The sequence below is a fragment of the Hypomesus transpacificus genome, chromosome 23 (assembly GCF_021917145.1).
Source record: "Hypomesus transpacificus isolate Combined female chromosome 23, fHypTra1, whole genome shotgun sequence".
NCBI classification, from domain to species: domain Eukaryota; kingdom Metazoa; phylum Chordata; class Actinopteri; order Osmeriformes; family Osmeridae; genus Hypomesus; species Hypomesus transpacificus.
In genome coordinates this window covers 16,280,539-16,301,850 of record NC_061082.1, presented here as the reverse complement: position 1 = coordinate 16,301,850, position 21,312 = coordinate 16,280,539, and the positions used below count along the sequence as shown (strand labels likewise).

General features: G+C 45.0%; 1 protein-coding gene across 8 annotated transcripts in view; it reads right to left on the bottom strand.

The window, feature by feature from the left end:
* The window catches only part of lmo7a (LIM domain 7a), a 51,564-nt gene that overhangs the window by 24,682 nt on the left and 5,570 nt on the right, over positions 1 to 21,312 (bottom strand). For 6 of the 8 annotated variants that reach the window (XM_047047381.1, XM_047047384.1, XM_047047383.1 and 3 more), the window contains exons 3-7: positions 20,678 to 20,748; positions 18,899 to 18,968; positions 13,141 to 13,247; positions 1,471 to 1,501; positions 800 to 913 (exon numbers count right to left, since the gene is read on the bottom strand). In XM_047047381.1, coding sequence (XP_046903337.1) covers positions 800 to 913; positions 1,471 to 1,501; positions 13,141 to 13,247; positions 18,899 to 18,968; positions 20,678 to 20,748 — 393 coding nt within the window. Of the gene's footprint in view, positions 1 to 799; positions 914 to 1,470; positions 1,502 to 12,476; positions 12,798 to 13,140; positions 13,468 to 18,898; positions 18,969 to 20,677; positions 20,749 to 21,312 lie in introns of those variants that run through there. The other 2 variants (XM_047047387.1, XM_047047386.1) reach the window with 2 other exon arrangements.

Genomic DNA, 21,312 nt, shown 5'->3' with positions numbered 1-21,312 from the left:
TGCGCTGCTACATGGGTGTGGTAGTGGGTGGAGTAAGGAAGGTGGAGTAAGACCCCTTACGTCCCCGATAACGCGCGCTGCCCGATTGCCCTGCCAGAACTAGCTGCGCTCATGAGCCCATCAGCCAGCTCTAAGACATACCCTGTCAGATGTACCGTAAGAGCCAATGGGATGCAGGGTGAGCAACAGTGCTCCTCGTGAACCCGGCCTGTCTCTGACTCAAACATGGGGCCGGTGCACACATGAACCTGGGACGTGTTGCAACTTAACCCGTCTTTGTCCCAAGTCCTCTCGCCTGACTGTAGACAAAGTGTAAATGAAGCTGCCAATTCAGCATTGGCACGACGTGGATGTTGGGACGGGAGTGGTGTGTGTGCTAGTAAAGAAGGGCCTGTTTTGAAGCTTGTACTGACACTGTACCCCCCCCCCCACCCCCCCACCCCCACCCCCCAGGAGATTAAAATAGCCAAGTCAGACAATCCGATCATGACTTAATGTGTATACTATAGCTGCTGCCTAACTGGTGAGTATCTCAGGGGCCTCTCGGCCAATCCGGTTACATCGTTGACATACCAGGAAGGATAGAGAAATGTAATGGGTGGGGGTTGTTAAAGGGTTTCATTTATACCCGTTTACACAGATTACAATAAACATGTTCACAGTTAGCTACAATTGGGTCAAATAACAAGGTGAGGGTGCACCCATGTGTGTGTGCGTGTGTGAGAGAGTCAGTGTGTATGCACAGAAGTATGTATGAATGTCTTTTTGTACAGATGTGTGTCAGTGTAAGTGTGCTTACCTTAGAAAGTGCTATGCCAAGTAATCCCTCAAAAGCCTTTAGGTTTAGGTAAGGTCCATGATAGAAAGGGTCGTTGTGTGCAGTCCTGCCAAGCCAGTACAGGGTGATCAACACCTGAGAGGAACCAGGTAAAGCAAAACATCAGACACCCTTCAACAACACAGCTCCTTAACACAGCTGAAGAGCAGCATGTTACAGGGGAAATGAATTACAATTCCAAATAAAAGTCCTTAACAATGTTAACAAGCCTTTAAAACTCCATTTAAGTTGACTGGTTAGTACGGGTTTGTGGGCTTGGATGCTGTTGACCGGTGTGTTTGTATGTATTGGTCTTTGTTCCCCGTCTCCATCCAGAACATTCTACTCTACTGCTGCTGTGTTCACTGCTACATATTAATGTAACACACAGGGCAAATACAAACACTGCAAACATCCGGTACAAAACCACCACTTAATGTAAACAGCTTTATCCATGTAAATAATGCTCAAACTATAATGATGTGGACACACACAGACTGTGAAGTAGTATCAAGACCTGTGTCCACAGAAAACCATACAACAACCATTTGTTTTCACATGGATCCTTCAGACTTGAGCGAACACAATGAAGGGTAGTGGGCTATGGCGGCCGATTTCACCTTTCCAAATAAAAGCGTAACTTTTCCACTCACATTTTTCAGTCTCCTGCTGGTCTCTTGACGTCTGTGAGGGAAAAGAGAACAGAGGGGTGAGGTGTGTGTGTGTGGTTTATCCCTCACAGCCTAGGAAAATGACAATAAAAGAATGGAGGGCATGTTAAGGTCTGTGAAAGAGCTGGAAACTGACAGCACAATCCAGGCTACTGCCAGGATACCCCAGAATCCTCTCTCACACAGAGCATCACAAAGGCTGAGGTCACACACACACACACACACACAACCACACAACCACAACCACACACACAAACTCACTAGGTCATTGGCTCTATCGATTATTTAGTAAGATGGCTGACATTGAGCATCTCACAGTTCTCAGACAGACCTGGCAGGTTCACCTGGAGAACATTCCAGTGCTGCCAGTGTCTCTCTCTCCATGAGAGGAGAGCCTGTTATATTTATGATGGTTTACAATTGAAAACATCCATAAAATGACTTGGTGTCTGAAGGTTAAAGATTTAAAAAAGACTTCCTCTAGACCAATCATTCATAACCAGTACAGTAGGAATCTAAAACAGATTGGAAGCAGGTTGCAGTTTCGAATGTTTGAACCCTCCCAGGGGTTCTGTAAGAAAATAAATGACCTCCACTCATTTTGTCAGGTCTTTCTGCTGTTGTGAAACTAGACTACACACACACACACACACACTTCATATGTCACCTAGGCAAAGGGCAGTGTACCTGCGTGTTTGAACAGGACTTTAAAGCACTGATAAAGGCAGCATGTTAGCATGATAACTACAGTGACAAGACAGATATACAGCCTTGTTCTTCAACCCTGCCTGTCCTGTCCGTGCTGCACATTCCACTCCTCATGCTGTAACACAATCGCCCCATATGCACACCTCTACCCATAAGCCTTTGCTCCGGTGTCCTTTAGCCCTTCCCCAGCATGCAATGCGTCTGGTGCAGCTGGTAGCACCTGCTGAAATTCTTGCGAACATTCCATTCTGACACCCTATCGCCATGCCAACCTCCCTCCTGCCAATCGATCCGGGGCCTGTTCCATAAAAGCCGCTCAAAAGAGCTGGGATTAGTCCCAAACCTGACTTGAATTAACCTAACAAGTCAGTCGGGTCTAAAGCAGTTCCAAAAAGGAACCTATTCTAGTTCACGCAATACGACTAATTCAAGTCAGATTCAAGAAGTCACGATAATTGTAGGTGCACCCTATTCTTAAGCAACCCGAGAGTTAGAACATGGATCATATCGATCCACCACGGCAAAACGCAATGCTCACAACCACTGACTTCTTCCCGAAAGAACGTTTTAAGCCGCATGCTATGACAGCTCATCCACCACTTTATCAAAATAAAATGACACGCCATGATTGTCATGAACGATAGGCTACGTTAGTCGAGGTATTTTTTTTATTGACCTTCTTCATTGATTTAAAAAACATACACCCTCTAAACACATCTAAATTTACTTTTTAGGGGCCAAGCAGCAGCAAAGCTGCTGTGGCAAGTATTGGAATTGTTAGTTTTTTTATGATTATACTTAGGACTAGGAGTCTATGGCAGGCCATATAACCGATTGGTGCGAAGTTTTGAAATTTGGCACGCTGATTGGGAACGGTCTCCTGATTATTGTCACCAACTTTCATGTCGACCACTGAAGCACTATAGCGCCACCCAGGGGTCAAAGTTGGAGGTGTGTTTACATTTACATTTAAATGTTGTGATTTAGCAGACGCTCTTATCCAGAGCAACTTACAGCAAGTACAGGGACATTCCCCCCGAGGCAAGTAGGGTGAAGTGCCTTGCCCAAGGACACATCGTCATTGGGCACGGCTGGGAATCAGCCACCTGACTCCCCTGTGGCGTAAGCCCATTACATTTGAACCGTAAGACCGTTTTTCTTAAGTGAAGCATCATTATAAACTATTTTGACAAAGAGCATGCCAAAGCGGATGTAAGGCCTCGTCTCTGCGACGGTTTACCGTATGGGGACGAAACTTTGGAAATGTCATCTAATCAATTTCCTACAACAATCACCTTGATATGTCAAAATATGACAGATTTTCATACAGCTGTTTATACTTGGGTCAAATCTGACAACGCTAGCTACTGGAGAAACGTTTATTTTTATTTTTTATAAAGTAACCGAACACAGCATTTCCCAGCAGTGAGAATAGCTCACTGGGATAAGACAGGTTCCTTTGAAACACAAGGTTGTAGGATCGAATCCAGCCACAGTCATCAAGCATGTCGTGATAACGGATTATCTGTTCAGCGAAGCCCAGTATGCCACAGTAACTGTCTAGCAGTATAATCATAATGATGACGTATTGTTCTCAGAGGATTTATACTTATGAAATCTAGCCAGCGCATCGGATTTCTTGCATCAGAAATTCTGAACGGTTTGACCCAAAATCCCAAGATTGGGGTTTACGCCGAGTCGTAAAATATTACGCTTTCCCACGTCTGCCAGTTCGGATTTTGTCTCAAAATAACATATATAGCTAACGCATCGGCTCATCGTTAGAAAAATCGGTATACGTCTTTTGCGAAAAGCCGTGAAGGTAATAAAAAGTTTTGGGGTAGCGGCACCGCGTTGCCAAAAAGTATAATGCGATTTCCAAAAAGCTAATATTTTTCCATATCGGATGCTGCTTGGCCCATTCATTGCTGCTTGCAGCTATATTTTGACATTGTTTTCAATAAATACTATTAACCAATACATTATCCAGTAGCTTATTTTTTTTACATGTTGTTTTTGTCTGGAAAATGGAGGATATATGTATGGATTTAGGTTTGTTTTGTAATTGTAGGCTACTGTTAACTATTATGTAGCTACGATAATTATACTTGAATAATCTAGATTGAGATATGTAGAATCAGCCTAAATATTTCATATCACAAAATACCATATTCATTCATATAAGTTCAAAGTAGGCTGTGTAGGTTTGTTCTTTTATTTAAGTAGATTTTCTATAAATGTACATATTGAACTGATAGTGGTAACAAAATAAAAGGCATCACGCCAGAAAGTATGTGGTGAATCATCGTTACCTCGTAGGGTCAGTGTTACAGGAAGGTCTGGTGAAACAACAACACGTGCTAAGGCTGACAGTGACCAGGCTAGTTTCGCAGCATAAGTTGCCATAGTAACGGAGTTCGAACTACGTTGAGCTGGCTATATGGAACCGAATGAACTGGAAATAAATCGGACTAATTGACATAAGCCTGGTTTATTCGGTAAACTTTCATGGCGATTAAAACCCTGTCTGATTCTGATTATTCTGATAAACTCGCTTTATGGAACAGGGCCCAGGGCCTGATGCCAGCAGGTGCAAACGTGAGATAAAACAAACAAATTGGAAAGTGAATTATAGACTTCATGGGAATTGAAGAGGTCTGTCCTTAACCACTGATCATTTAACAATAATTAAAGGTTACAGCCAATGATTACTTTATTACTTTTATACTGTTTGGAATGCTCTGAATATAATTAACAATGTTTGAACTATACTCTACTATATTAACGCATGAGAACATGGAACGTCAGGGCCATTTCTAGGCGCCCTATCTAAAGCCTAAACAAAAGCTATCTAGCATGCAGTGTCCTCTTTCTGTGCCTGCAAAGGCTATGTTGATTATCACCCCCCTGACCTTTCTTGTGAGAGTAAAAACAAATAATTGGGACACTATTTAACTGCCCTTCATTCCTGTATTCACTGTCCAGTCCTTTGAGATGCTCAACTTGAGTGTATCAGACACTTGTACCTTATAGATCTATAATAAATAAGTTGATTTTGTTTAACTTGTGCTTGGCGATTCACTTCATTGACTTGGTACTTTGACAGCAATTGGGTACTATCAAATACATCTTCAGTATTTATAATAGAGATATAAATAAACCTTCAATTGTGAGGTTTGAGTCTGAACTGTGCCTGTAATAAATAGCTTCAAATATTCCTCCAGATGCTATGAGTCATGTTCTCAAGGCTGTTTGATCTCAACATCTGAAGTTTTGAGGACTGAAGTTGTATGTTCGCACAGCGCTCATTTGTGTGACGTCACCACGGCCAGAGCTCTCACCGACATGCGTCATTTCACACCAGGCCGACTGAGTGCGCTGGCGAACACGAGGTGAAAAGGGCGTCCGCCCGTTTGGCGTCTCTTCCGATTTATTATTCCCATAAAAAAAGGTGGTGGAAGGATAGATGGATGGTGGGAGGAGTCAGGACATTCTCTTTCCTCTCCCTCTCTCTTTTTAGTGCGGCCTGGAACAAAATAAGTCACAAAGTCTACATTTATAGAGGGGCTGCTGTATAGCGGGCGAGGGAGCATGAGTGAACAAAACAGAGGAGAGAGCGAGAGAGAGACAGACTATTTCTGTCCTAAGTACCACAGGCCTTATGGTTGGGTAACGCTCACTTCTGAGTGACTGGTAGTGCTGCTGGCGAGCAGGGGCACACAGAGGGTCTATTCTCTTGGCCTCAGAGCCCCCTGCGCTGTGCTGCAGCTTGCATAAGCTGAGCCCTCATTTGAAGCCAGGCAATCAGACACATCTCTGGGAGCATTACCGTGTGGACGTGTGGCGTAGGACCAAAGGTTGTTCTCAGTCTGGTTCCGATACGTGCTGATCTGAAGGCTATGGGTGGTAAATGCTGATGGTTCTCACGCAGAGACACTGGCATGAGGAGACGGGTGGGGCGTTCAGAGAGTTCGCCTGTCGTTTGTCTCATCCCACACACGATGGGGGAAAGAGCTGCTGCAGTCATCATGTGAAGACGATGGGGACAAAGCACAGTCTACTGGGATTCTTTATTTAGCGCTTCATTCCGCGTTAGCATTAGCATGCCCTTCATTCCGCATTAGCATATTGAGGGTGTTTTTAAGGTTAAAAAAAGCCCTGAGGGAGAAAGCTGCGGATGTGTGAATACAGTTTAGTAAATATATAGCTGTCAGTATTGTATGAGGGTTACCTGCTCTGCAAAAACTCTAGACTACGGTGGTCATTACAGTAGCTTAGTTGTCTGTCTGCACTACAATTATGTGGCCAAATAGCAGTTAGATGACTTAACTCGCCTATCTTGCACAATAATCCTCAAACAGTCCCTCTGCATACAGTCAAGAAAATCATCAATCTCAACCAAGTACAAAGGTTCCATAAATAATCTTCCCAAATCCCCATGGAGCACCTGGCCTGTACCATGGTAACCTGCCTGCACCTGTGCACACTGGCATTTAGTAGGCCTTGGATGATGCCCAGCCAGACACAGCACACCTAGAACAATAGAGCTAGAACTAGCCTATAGCTAGAACTGAAGACGTCTACAGAAATGAGGCGATCGAACCATTACAACTAAAACGGGGACAGGAGAGCTAACAGTAGAACATAATCAACTAGAACAGAGTTAGAACTATACAATTATTAGGGGTGGGGGAAAAGAAATTGATTCACATTGGAATCGCGATTCAGTCTGCTAGCGATTCAGATCGATTCACAAATGTATGTGAATAGATTTTTTGGGTGATTTTAAAAAATAAACCTTGGAAAAATCGTGAATCGATTTTTCGTTTGAATCGTGTCCTCAAGAATCGATTCGAATTGTGAGGTACCAAAAGATTCCCACCCCTAACAATTATAGTAATCCAACATTACTACTTACATCACACTTACTGTATGTATGAAGCCACATTTGAGCCATTAGTCCTTACTATGGCAAATGAGCCCACCCCAGCCAGTCCTGCGTAGCCTACCTGATCAGACACCAGAGGCGTTGGAACAAGGAGCAGGGTGGACCGGGTAGGTCAGGTCCTGGGACTGTCCCAGCAGCACTACACAGCCCACAGACAGAAACAAGACCCTGGCCAACAAGCTCCAAAAGCCTGTAATGGGTTTGCAAGCATACCTGAGCAATGCGAAATGCCACATGGAATGTCCCAACGTCAACGTTCCTCCCGACTTAGTATGTCACACTTCTCCAGGCCCCGTCACACAGCATCAGTCAACCATTATGAGGAAGAGGAGAAGATATCCCTCCACGCGACATGCTGTTGTCACACACACACAAGAACGCACAGCAGATCTAGAGGCTGATCAGCTGTGTGTGTGAAGGTTGGAACCACTGAGATAGGATTGTGTACTTGTACTTATCAGAGACACCACAATACAGCTACTGTGAGGGGGACAGACTGGCAACTGTCTCTCCCTTCTGTCAGCAAGTCAGCCAGCAAAACGGTCAGAAAGCCAACCACAAAGGCTAGCATTTCTTTCTGTAGCCTAAGCATGATGCCGGGTTGAGCTGAAAAAAACTGTCAGCAGTGCCAGCCTGCAGGACAACTGACAGTCAGCCTTCAATATCAGTCAGACAGAAAAAAAACAGTCACCCGTAACGGTCAGCCAGCAGGTCTGCCAAATGGAGAGCAAGAAGCGCAAATGCCTTGTGTTTCCAGTTTACAGCCTGGGCAGTAACCATGGAGGGAGCGCTGGAGACTTTATTGACCAGTCACCATCATCACTCATTTGGTTTCACAATCTCCTCACAGTTCACACACTGGTGTTCATGTGGAGCAAACCTTTAGCTATTTGAGAATGTGTTGTCTAGGTTTTTTTTAAGACACTCCCTCAGATCCCCATTTCCATGCATGTGAAGGGTGGCGTTACCTTGTCAGAAAGTTGAAAGCTCTAGTTTCACAGGACCGCTCCTAGTGCCATTGTTAAGGTCGAGTTGTTAGAATTCCTCGAGGGCCAAAGGGTTTGCTCTACCCCCTGCTGTTCCCTTTTTGAGTAAAGAGTGCCAGCCGCGTCAATAATTTGCTCTGCAAAAATGTGTCTGGAAATGAGACTTTGGAGCTTTGGCCCATGTTAGAGACTAGAGACTGAAAACAGTCCAGTCCATCTCAAATACAGTCTAGTCTGATAACAGTCCAGTCCATCTCAAATACAGTCTAGTCTGATAACAGTCCAGTCCATCTCAAATGCAGTCTAGTCTGATAACAGTCCAGTCCATCTCAAATGCAGACTAGTCTGATAACAGTCCAGTCCATCTCAAATGCAGTCTAGTCTGATAACAATCCAGTCCATCTCAACTGCAGACTAGTCTGATAACAGTCCAGTCCATCTCAAATGCAGACTAGTCTGATAACAGTCCAGTGCATCTCAAATGCAGTCTAGTCTGACAACAGTCCAGTCCATCTCAAATGCAGAGACTAGAGGCTGCTCACCTGCGACATGCCGGGCATAACACAATTATGGATGCACTTTCAATTATATCTGTCTTATCTCTTATATATCTTGAGGCTATGTGAACCCTTTTTAAGAATACAAAATGTTGAAATTCATAAAGGGGGTGGTATCAGTTCTGAATAGGCATAATGTTTTCCTTTCTCAAGATTGTTTTGTGGATGATGAATAAAGGTTGTGAACGATGATAAGGGTTACAATATCAAGCTTCAATCAATATCAACTCTTGACTCCATACTTTTATGTGATTCAGAACTTTAGCATTGGTGTTGTTTATCGCCAAAAGCTAGAAATCCACCACAAGTAAAGCCCCGTTAACCGGGATTACAGCCTGGATCCTAAACAGGTAGACTTTTTACCAACACTTTACATTCAAGTTAAATTAACTACCAGAGCAAGACCTACAGTAAAAACATTATAGGTACATATAAATGTAATTAAATGGTATTAAGTGTTTGTGGTGTACTAAAGAGTAAAAAGGCACAATATGGGGTAAGGATGTAAGTGGATGTTGTCCTTATTATGTTGTAAAGGGGCAGATGATGGTTGTATTACCAAACCAAGATTAATGTCAACTTCTATGGAAAGCTTAACCTCCCCCAAGGGATGTGAAATAAGTGTAACTACATAATATATTAGTAGTTACTTATATAGTATATAATAGTATAACAGTCGTTCCCACGTAACTACAATGTTGTTTCTATAGCCATTGTTATGTAGTACATGGGGTAGTCAATGTAACTAATGTAAATTTGTTGCAGTCTATTTACCACAGCCAAATACACTGGAAGAGGTGTGGGCTGATGATTCAGTATGAATTCTAGAATGTTTTAAGTTCTAATAAACAGTTCAAATAAAGCCCTTTATCTGGAAGAATAGTAAGCTGGCAGGGTTGTAAAGGGTGATTCAAAAGCAGTAAGACTTGAATATATTATTTGTCAGCTGTGAGTGGACTGATGAATAAAGTCCAGAGTAAGCAGTAAATCACTATTCATTTATGGAATTTGATTTATTATGGTTTCTGTGACGCCCTAGAGAATATTTAACCTATTGTGTCCATTGTTTTAGCATTGTACAATGAAGCTGGTTACACCTACTAGGGCGGTGGAGGTGAAAGGAACCTTCCAGAAGTTTCTAACAGTCCTATGGGCACAGTCATCTTCACTCTGCAACCTTATGACTCCCTTTCATTCTTTCTATTTCCGTCTTTTCCTGTCAATCTCTATATGTCTGTTCATCTTTCGATCCTTGGTCTCTCCCCTCTTCCTGTCTGTTTCTCTCTGTCATTATCGCCCTGGGGCGTTTGTGAGGCTGAGCAGTGATCAACAGACACTTGTTGGTATCATCGCTCTCTTTGACGCTCTCTTTAGGTATCATCTCAAACTCAACCTCTCCCTCCTGATACTTCATGACAATTTTGACTTAGAGAGAATGTTGAGGGAGACTGAGAAGTAAAATAGCCATGAACACCAGATTGGGGGCAGGGGGGGTACCACCAATACTCTATCAACGCCCAGAGCTCAAAGGTCAAACTGAACTCCATATACCGTATATGGTTGTTGAGAAAACATGCTGCCTGCCTGTGAATCACACTTCTGATACAGGCCATACACTTCCCAGAAAAAGTTGCAACAGTGTGATCATTGTAAAAATGCTTTTAAACCAAGGTGGCAAAGCTACAATATACTGCTCCGTACTAAGCCAGAGTCTGTGATGTGGCCAATATCGAACCAGCTGTGAGTTAGCGGCAGGAGAAATCAAATCAACCGTAATTCCAGAGGCCTGCTTTACCTCAAACCAGCGCCCCACCTAACCTCGAGGCTGCCTTCCGACATCACAAATAGGCGTTATATTATTAACCACAATGTCATTAAGCGTTCCTTGACGACTCTGCCCAGTATCGAGGACGGGTTGAACTAGACGATCCGGCTCCCCGGCCTAATGCAGCATACCGAGCACATGAGAAGAGGTCTGTAATGATGGTACATCTGCTGGGAGCGGACAGGCAGGGCACAGCACCTGTCAGACTGGCTTTGGAGTTGGGGTGGGGAGGTCGGACGCACATTAGAAACACAGGCAGATGAGTCCTGGACAGGAGAATCCACCCCCCCCCCCCCCCCCCCCATCAAATCAACTTAACATTTATTTGTGTAGCCCTTTTTACAAGCAATGTCACAGAGAATCTTGTTTACCGGGCCGTTTGCTGTTAGGCTGAGCAGTGGTGACCAGACACAAAGCTGAAAATCAGCCCTGAGGAACTGGGGCTGATCACAGCATGATGCTGCATCTCTTCAGGTCACTCCCTGTGCACGCTGCTCAAAGCCTGTCCAACCCACCTCAACTCTCTCTTTATCCCACACACACAAACAAACACACACAAACACACACAAGTGTGACCTGGCCTGTCCTAGGAGACAGAGAGAGAGAGAGAGACAGAGAGAGAGAGAGAGAGAGAGTTGACACATTCTAAAAAAAGCCTCACTCCCATGAGTGCTGTCACCATGCCAGTCCATCCAATGTCAAAGAGTGACCCCCAACCCCCAACCCTCTCAGGTCCTAATTATAGGCCACCCAAGCCACCCTGGAGAGAGTCTGGGGGCAGGGTGCACAAATGGAACACAACCACATAGCAGTCATGGTGATAACCATTTGTTTACAGGGGCCTGCTATGGAACAGTGTGTCAGGCGTGAAGATAAGGGGGGGGGGGGGGGGGGCGGGGTCTCTGGGTTTCTTATTGTTTCTAATAGAAAATTCCTTGGAAGTGGAAATGTTTCGGCCAATAAAGATGATTCTGATTCTTTCCCTTTTAGCCAGAGTGCCTACCTGTCTGCTACACAGAACGAACACCTTAAATCCCCTAATTGCTCTAGATTTCCCTACACTCTGTCACTTTGTCTTGTTGCTATGGCGGTTGAGAGGGTGTGCCATGGTAACAGACAGCCAGAGCTTGCTTCATTGTTGTGTGTAAACGTTTAAGTGTGTGCACGTACCTGTATGTGTACGCATGTGTGGGTGTTTGTATTAGAGAATTTGGGTACATGAACTCAGCCAGGGTGGATCCTGCTATAAAAATGGAGGTTGCAACACTTGGAGGTTGTAACACCTTATCATAAGGAGTGGTGGATATATCACATACTTGGATCCTTAGACCATGCTAAATGACGCATTTCTATGACAGACAAAGAGAGAGGAGGGAGAGAGAGACAAAGAGAGAGAGGGAGAGAGAGAGAGAGACAGAGACAGAGAGAGAGAGACAGAGAGAGAGAGCGAGAGAGAAACAGAGACAGAGAGGGAGAAAGAGAGAGTATGGTTCGTGCTCCAGCATCTCACTCTTGTTCAGTCTTGCGGCAACACTGAACGCACCTCCCTGGAGAGAGCTCTACTGTGTCCTGCTCCTGAACCGTGAGGGGCCGGCCGGCCCAGCATTGTGTCCCTGTGTTTACTGCCGGTGCGCTCTGAGAGCTCAGGCCTCTGTACAGAGCTGCCATGTTGAACATGTCAGTGCGGATGGGGTGTGTTCACCGAGAGCAACAGTCCTGCCCTTACCTGGCTGTCTCCCAGAGACACACCTGTGTGAAAACTGAACAGGTTATTCCACATACCGTGTGCACCCCGGTCCACCACACACAGCTGACGGGGACGAGACAAAAACACAGAAACTATAAACACCGCCGTGTCGTGGCTAGTTATCTCACATCTCACACACGGTCACACATGCACACTGCACTCTCCCACAAACACATCCACACCAGAAATGTCACGCCCTGTAGCACAAAACCCTCACCCAGTCTGCCCATCACTGCCAGGGAACAGGCCTTCTCTCCTCCACAGCAATTGGATAGGTTGCGATTTGGCTATCAAAACCAGAAGCCAGGGACCTGAAGCCTGTTCCATGTTCTAGACTGAGGCAGGGGTTATTATGACTGTCCACCGCTAGAGCTCCATCAGGTCACAGTGGCCTTGCTCTTCCTCTTTTTCCATCTTCCACCGAGTGACTCTAAAGCAGTCTGAAGCGTCCCTGTACACCCCTCCCTGTGATCATCCACAACAGGTGCACTCGTTTCTGACCCTCGCAGGAGTCAAGACTCCCAATGCCGATACTTCTCTGCAATAGCAACAGAACATGTCTAAATGCTGACCCCCAGTCCTCAACCTCTACCATGCACGCAGTACAGTATGGGAAGCCACGTGCTTGGGGAAAAATAGTAAAAGTTAAATTTAAACCTGGGGGCGTTGGAAGGACAAGGTTGTCTTTGTACTGGTCTACACAGACATGGAATGGGGCTTCATAGTCAATATGAGGTGCTGGCAGAGTTGTTATAGAGACAGTTAAGTTAAGTTTCCCACATCACTCCTTCACATCGGTTCTTGTTCCACCTGATTGGTAACGATGCCATTCAGATGTAACTGTCATTTGGATCTAGATTTTGGGGGTACTGAGGACTTACTTGATGGTGACTCTGCTGGACAGGTCTTGGAGGTCTCCGGGGTGAAAAAGTTGCGCTTCCTTTAGTCCCAGCTTCCCGCAAGCCCTCAGGAAGACATTCAGGTTGTCCTGTCACAGGAAAACAAATGAACCGTTCAGAGAGAGAGAGAAGGGTTGTCCACCTTCAGTCAAAGTATAGTCACTCTCAACTCCTCTGGCAGAGTCACAGTCCACAACTCACTGCATCCAAAGTTCACAGCGCTGGGAAACTGAGAAGGGGCGGGAAGAGCGTGTGTGTGTGTGTGCGTGCGTGTGGCTAATAAAAAGGGACACAATCCTCATACACACTCATATGGGTAGGGCTGCGTGACAGAGGGGACTGAACGCTCTAAAACGACCTGAGGGAGTGTGTGGGGGGCGGGGACAGAACCCAAATGAGGTAGAATGACATCAGTGCTAACCACAGGCCTGCCTCTCCAACCAAACATGGCCTGGGTGGGCTGGACCCAAATGGGGAGGAAGTACGCTGCCTGGCTCGCACACTCTCACTCCCCCGCACACCCTAAAACTGTCCTTTACCGTCTGTCACCCTTCCTTTCTCTCTCTCTCCCAGGCCCCTGCCCCCTCTCCCCCGACATACACACACACAAACACACCACTCCCTGCCTAGCCCAGTATTGGAGAACACCTGTGGAATTTGCAGGGTGGTTTATTTTGGAAACCGTGGTTGCCACGAAACAAGAGGCTGGTATGACAGAAACCTACAACTATTTCCCTCCAGCAAGTGAGTTGGACGCATGAGAAGAATGAATATTGCGTCGTCCAAGGATCATATATTCCTTGCTTGGCATAGTTGCACTGATCTTCCCAGAATTCGCTGTCACTCCCACGCTTTTACAGTCGTGGCCAAAAGTATTGGCAGTAATAAAGTTAGTGTTTTGCAGTTCAAGTTTTTTCTATGTTTCTATGGAATACTGGAAAACAATAATTCTAAATTCCATTGGTTTTAAAAGATTAACTTTTTTAAAGATCTGCTCTTAAAATCCAATCAGAATGACAGAGTGATTTCACCTGACTAGAACTAGTTCACACTTTCCCATGTGCTGATGATTTGATTTGATTAAATTATGTTAGCCAGTCATTTTATGCCAGGGCCCAAATACTGTGAAATGGGGGGTTTTGTGATACATTTCATTTTGGGGGGGCCAATTAAGCTTTTATTTAAAATCCATCTAATCACTCTGCACAATAATTGAATAACAATGTGAATCAACACCACAACAACTGAAGCAGCAAACTTTGTAAACACAAAATGCATGTCAGTGCAAATACTGAGGGCCGCGACTGGACATGCATGAGTACGCCCACAGATGTGTGGCAGTTGTAAAATAATTGTAATCCAAAAATACACTTTACATTTGCATCTTGTATGACACTACAAAACATGCTGCCTGTACCAGAAGAACTACAGAATGGTGCATCATGCTTACTCTCTGGAGGCTAGTTTGTCCATCTGCATGACACATTGGGGCCGTGCACACACCAACACATCTCTATGTAATGACACATGGGTTTCAACATGGCTGAGATAATTAGAGGGTAGCTGTGTCTATATTTAACAGCTAACATGGCCATTAACAGATGGCAGGATAGAACTGACCTCTCTTATCCTGACAGTTTCTCAGGCCGACAGCCTTGCTTGGGTCTGGGGCAGTTTAGTGACACCCCCTCCCTCCCAACCCACTGTCTTCCTGTGTGTGTGTGTGTGGGGGGGGGGGGAGGGGGGTTGGTGCAACTTGTACACTGTTAATCTACTATGGTAGTCAGGGTTATTGTGCTTTATATAGTTTCATCAACTTTTTATATGATTTATACTTTTTATATGATTGTTGCTAAACGTTATAACATCACATTTATATGGACCAAGATGATGTTGACATAATCGGCCCACAAATATCTGTTCCAACCCGGGTCAGATTTTCAGAAATATAAGAATGAGTTGGAGTAAATGTGTGTTCGGACCCTAGGTCTGTTTAACAGTGAACCTCTAACAGGTGAAAGTACCTGTATAAACATAATACAAAAAGTAGGTTAATCAAATGAGTTGATAAACTGTGATAAGCTACTCCTGAGCTAACCCCTTACGCTTTTAAATTCCTGTATTATATACTTATGACATAATTCATGGATGTAAATTCCTAAGTGTCACCTACCTTTACAGTGCCCAGTCAATAACAACTGCCATAAAGGTATGTGGAGTTAGTTGCTGTATCGCATAGGATAGGTGAGCAAACAACATGTACGCAAATCCACCTCTGTACCTTTCTAACAGGTATGTGCCCAGAGATTTAGTGGACATCTTTATCGCACTCTCTCGCAATAATTCTTGTGAGCTTATGTCATGTGAACCGTCTTTCCGTAGAACACATCAATCAGTTCGGCTCTGAAAATGAAAATAACACAGTCGTGACCATGTCTACTTTATTCCGTAAACCTAATAACATAAGTCATCGGGGTCACGCCTATTCTACTCATTATAACAGTCAGTCAGAGGCCCAGTCAGTGTGTGAGCATGCTGTAGATAATGGTCCAGATGGAATGTCCAGTTAGCTTTGTAGGGGCTGCTTGTAATCCTGGTAAAAATGCTCAACCCGCCCTGATGTTAATCCTCCTGACACGACCATCGGGATCAGACTAAGAAAGTTCTCACACAAACACATGGGATGGGAAGGCTCTGTTTGTCACACATCAGGAGGGGACTGGATGGTTGATGCCTCAGTGAGGCTGTGTTTGACTCAGGACCACCCTTACTTGTCCAGGAGAGGACATCTGGTGAGAACGAGCTCGCAAAGCTACAGTGTCAGGATGAAGAGAATACAACAAGAAAATAAATATATAAATGTCCGCTCAAATTGAGTTCACATTATTAGGATATCCATTTCAAATCTTCTGTCGGGGTAAACTTTGGAGGCAGTCTGCGACATTGCGAGATGTTTAGTTCTCATAATGGGTCACGGAAATCTCTGGTTTGGTCACTGGCGTCTGTAACAAACACTGTAAACACTGTAACAAGCTATGTTCAGGCAGCTTTCGTAGCCCACAAAGGCTCCATGTACGTTAAAATAAACGCAGAGGCCCCCGGTGTTTATCTATTTCCACCTTGTGTTTCATACAGATTGTGATACGCTCACAGAAGGGTATATTATGCAGCAGGAACATCCAGCACTCATGTCAATTACAGAGTATTTACAGTTGGAGCTGAGGCCTATGGAGTCATCTCTAAGTGCAGCCCCTCCAGCCCTCAACCCAAAGGGCCCTACTCTCAAGTGGTTGGGGCCCCTGCCACAAAGCCACAGGCCCTCCTTTCCAAACTGGTGGAAACGGAGCTGGAGCGATCTTGGGATCCAAACCCACAACCCTGGTGAGCCATGACAGAGATGGAACTGGGAGGGATAAATTGACATGGGAAATATTCCAATGTATACGTCTGAAACCCAAAAATGGATCCCCAGGAATCTAGAGGCTATGTGGATAAATATGAACATAGATTGTTTTTTCTTTTTTTCTTTCAATTTCTCCCTCCATTTAACATCCTTTGGTTTGGCCATAGTCTGAACCTGGCATAAATTTACAGTGGCAAAATGATTCGGAAAATCGAAGCTGATAGGACAGACCTGACTGTAATGGCAATGCGTTTGTCATTCTTGAGCTTTAACAAGGTGCGCTTGTAAAGAGGTTTTTGTTCAGACAAGACTAAATTACTTCCAAAGTCAGAAACAAGAGAGCTACTGTACCATTCCTCGTGTTCTCTGTGCTATGCTGCAATCACACGAGAAGTTTACCCCGCCAGAACAAAAACTATTTTCCCACCTCATTCTTCTCCGGGAACGTTTAGAGAATTGCTCCACAGAACATGCCTCAAGTCAAACACAGAGGGAGGAGGGAGACAGAGTGAGGGAGGGAGGGAGAGAGATAAAAGAAAAAATATGAGGAAGAGAAAAGGGGACAGAGATTCTCTATTTGCAGACAAAGAAACAAGACAGAACACTAACTATTTATATAAAACAGACACAGGCCACAACAGACCATAAGTTGCATATTATTTGTCTAGAGCTTTTCTTCTCTGGCCTACAGCTCTGGGGCCACAAAAAATATTGTCAAGCTCACACAGAAAACACACACACAAACACACTTTCTTACACAAAGACCAGTTTACAATCAGGTGGTTTCAGGTTTGAGGTCCAAATCTCTCGGAAATGCCACAGCCTGACTGCTACTGATCAAGAAGATACTTATCCCCATTACCTCAGCAGGTGATCATTTACCCAAATGGGGTAATGAGCCCCAAAACAAGAAAGCTGGCTGGGGTCCATGTTCTGACACAGCTTACCAGGGGGGCCTGCTCTGAAACTAACTCAAGTGTTTGCAGGGGGGGGGGGGGGGGGTTACAAAGGACTATAGGGCCTGGCTGTAACATACTTGCTTTTTGGCTCACTGGTGTTGCAGTTTAGGGGCATGGGAGTTGGCATTGTGTTATGTTAGCAGGCTCTGCATGGGTTGTACCATGTGAAGGAGTTCTCCCCTCCCAAATAGAGGTGTTTGGGTCCATAGCCCGTCTTTTCCAAAATGTTTTTCTCAGATAGGCTACCGATAGCTGGGCCGGGCAGCCCTACCGTAACGATATGCGTCAGGGAGGATGGATGGGAGGAAGAGGCCAGGAGGGGCTGAAAAAGCCAGGTAAAAAAAAAAACAAAGGCATTGGAGGAGGATTCTGCCAAATGTTCCAAGCTTACCGATTCATTTTCAAGAGGATAAACTAACTGGTATGGAGAGCTATAGGCCAAATGATTAGCATTAGCAACGTAATTATTCAGCTAATATCTTTGTAGCGTTGTCAACCTGTTCGCAAGCAAAATATGACATTTAATTATTAGCCTCTTGGTATACCAAAAAAAAAAGAGTGGGCCGGTCTTGGGCCTGAAAACAAAATAATGTATTTAATTAAAATATTTGCCTTTTTGTATCACCCAATATATGATACAAAAAGAAAAGAGTGGTCTGGTCTTGGGCCTGAAACTCCCGGTCTGAAAAGTGGCCCCACTCCGGCCTTGCATTTAACTAAAGCTTAAGAAAAACCTAAAAACAACACTACTTGTGACAAAGCCAAATTAATCTCTGTCATCAGCAAAATATTGTTCTAAGCTGATGCCATTAACGGCTTTAGTCAACAAATACCAAATTATGCCGGGGAATACTTCTCTCACTCATCTTTGTCTCGAAAGACACAAAACTAATTACAGGTATTTACTCAAAGCTCATCTTGCTACCGGCTGTACCTATTCAGTAAAGAAAATCCCTTTGCACAGTACAGAGACAAGCTTTGTTGAGAAGCCAATTTTGATTGAACGACGACTTGAACGTGGCAGGCAGACGTCCTATTTGCTGAGCGTTTCGATGTGCCTGCTGGCCTTTCCAGAAGCTCTGCAGTCAAGCTGCTTATTAATGAAGATGGATATGCAGAGAGACAAGCCACTGAAGCAGACACCTTGCAACCACCCCCACCCCCCCCCCCACACACACACACCTCCCCACTTGGAGTGAGGTTAGAAAAACACAAAGACAGATGGGATAGTTTCAGTGCACTGCCAGTGAGGGATATTAGTGCATGTCCTTTTGTCAATCAATAACGACAAGGTAACCCAAGTTCAACAATCAGAGTCAAGTTATGAGGAAAAACCTAATGTACTAGATAGAAGAAATGGAAGGAACAGAGGACTCACCAGTCCAGCAATGGGTGTGGAGAGCCTGTTCACCCTCTTGATGATACCTGGCTTGATCCTGTTGACGAGACTAAAGAAAGAGCAAGAGAGAAAGTGTGTGAGAGAGAGAGGAGGGTGAGAGTCAGCTGCTAGGCTTGGGGGTCTGGAAAGCAGGGAGAGAAGTAACACAAACGGCCGCATAGGTCTCTCCTGTGTTTATGACTTCCTCTGATGGTGGCCACCTGGCTCCGGTTTGGTAAATGGCCACGGAGCTGAGAGGTAAACATGCTGGTCTCTCTCTGCTGCTGAGGAAACACGCACTCTAAAATGCCTCTTAGAAAAGCCCCGTCCAGACAAACACCAACCTTCTACGCACTCATCCTCCCTCAAGTCTGCACATGTCCACTGTTTATATATGTCCATTTCTCTGACACAATATGATGTTTGTAGGGACACATATTTCTCACACACACACACATACTGTATATGACAAACGCTCCACCCATGAGCCATGCCCAGTCTGACCCACTCTGTTCCAGAACATTCTCCTGTTAGGGAATACAAATATAAATCGGATGCACTAATACATCCTGGTCCCTTTTCTTGACAGAAATGGACATAGATATGCCTACAAGACCATCAGGTGGCTGATGGTCACAAACGGGGATTGTGTGAAAAGAATTATGGAGAGTAAGAACCTGAATCCACAGAGGCTGAAATGGTAGCACACAACATACAGATTAAAGACATCAAGGCGGCCCTCCTCCATATCTAGCAGGCTGGGTTCCACATGTCAGCGCTATATTATATTTATAAATGTTTTGATGTCACTTGCCTGAGGGCTTTGGTGGTAATTACTTTTGCGGGCATTCGCCTATCAAGTAGGAAGCAGCATTATGGCGAAATGGTCCCTGTTTTACCGTGCTGTGGTGCCATGCCCTGGTCGTTTGACACCGCTAATCTAGCTCTTCATCATGTTGCCCTCCAATATCTTCAAACATCGTAAATTCCTGACATTATTTTTGTAACAAGTAAACAACTCAAGAAGTTCATAGCATTGACTGCCTGTGTATTGTCTCCGAGACATAAGGGGGGGGGGTCCTACCAACATACCCATTATCTAGTTGTTATGCAAAAGTTGCTGCGCTCTGTTTATCTCACAGGCGGCTTTCTGAGAACAAACACTGACAGACAGAACGTCTGTCCTCCCAGGGGAGATAAAGAGAGAAGTCAGGACTGGAGCGTTTGAGGGGATTCTGCATGGGTCTGTCTTAATTACGACACCCTGCTGAGTCATTGAAAGGACCACGCCAATTCAAGAGTGCTGTCCATGCATGCACGTATACACACACACCCCAAAAGTCCTCCATAATCTGTATACTTAACAACTCATTTTACCTTTTTCACCCTTTCTTATCTGTGTTTATACCTGCTCTGTCTTTATGCTATCCATTGTGCTTTAACAGTGATTCCAGTTACAACACAACTCAACACTCAATTTAATGAAAAGTCAAGATGATCCACTACCCTCTCCCCCATCACATCTGTCCAACAGACAAGCCCTTTGGAAACAGATCAGAGCATTCATCAAAAAACATAACAGAGATAGCAAAGGTCAGAATGTTCAGCTTGCTCAAAAGCTTACCATGGTTAGCTAACAAACAAGCCACATGGGGTTCAGAGATTCAGCCCTGGGAGATATCAGTAACACTTACAGAACGGCGGAGGTCTGGAGAGCGGGGCAGGACTCCCGATGAATGAGAGGGCTGAACAGAGAGGTGCCCGGGAAAGACTACTTACTCACACAACAGCACTCCATTCTCCAGCGCAGATCGGAAGTTGTTGCTCCCGAATGTTTTCTTGGTTACCGCCTGTAAACGGGGGAGGACAAAAAAAAAAACTGTTCAGAAGCAGGGAGGGAGGGGGGGGTATAGCAACAAAGTGAGGTAACGGGGTGGTTGGTGGAGGTGGGGGAGGCTGAAGAAGAAAGGTAGGATGTTAAGAACAGTAGAGGAGGAAGTGGGTGTTTTTTCCTCCAGTGTCTCCACACCGCTTCACGGGAATGAGGCAGAGTTCCTCATACTGGAGCTGGGAGAGGTCTGTGAGCAAGTACTGAGGCTGGGCTTGCATCTCCTGGAGCACAGAGTAAACAAGAGGACGGGGGGGGGGGGGGGGGGGGGGGGGGGGGTTGCTAGGAAGAGGCTGGAGCCAGGGCACAGCAACCAGGGACAGGCATGGGGTTAGGAGAGCATCTGGGAGGGGAGGAGAGAGGAGGGCACAGCTTCATGGTCACCAACCATGGTAATCATAGAAAGACGAGACATTATTCGAGTGAAAACATTCCTGTACCAACGGGTGAGCTTGCAAAACAAAGCAAAAACACCCTAGACAACACTTCCATTTGTGCCATGTTTATATCCTTGACTAACCCACAA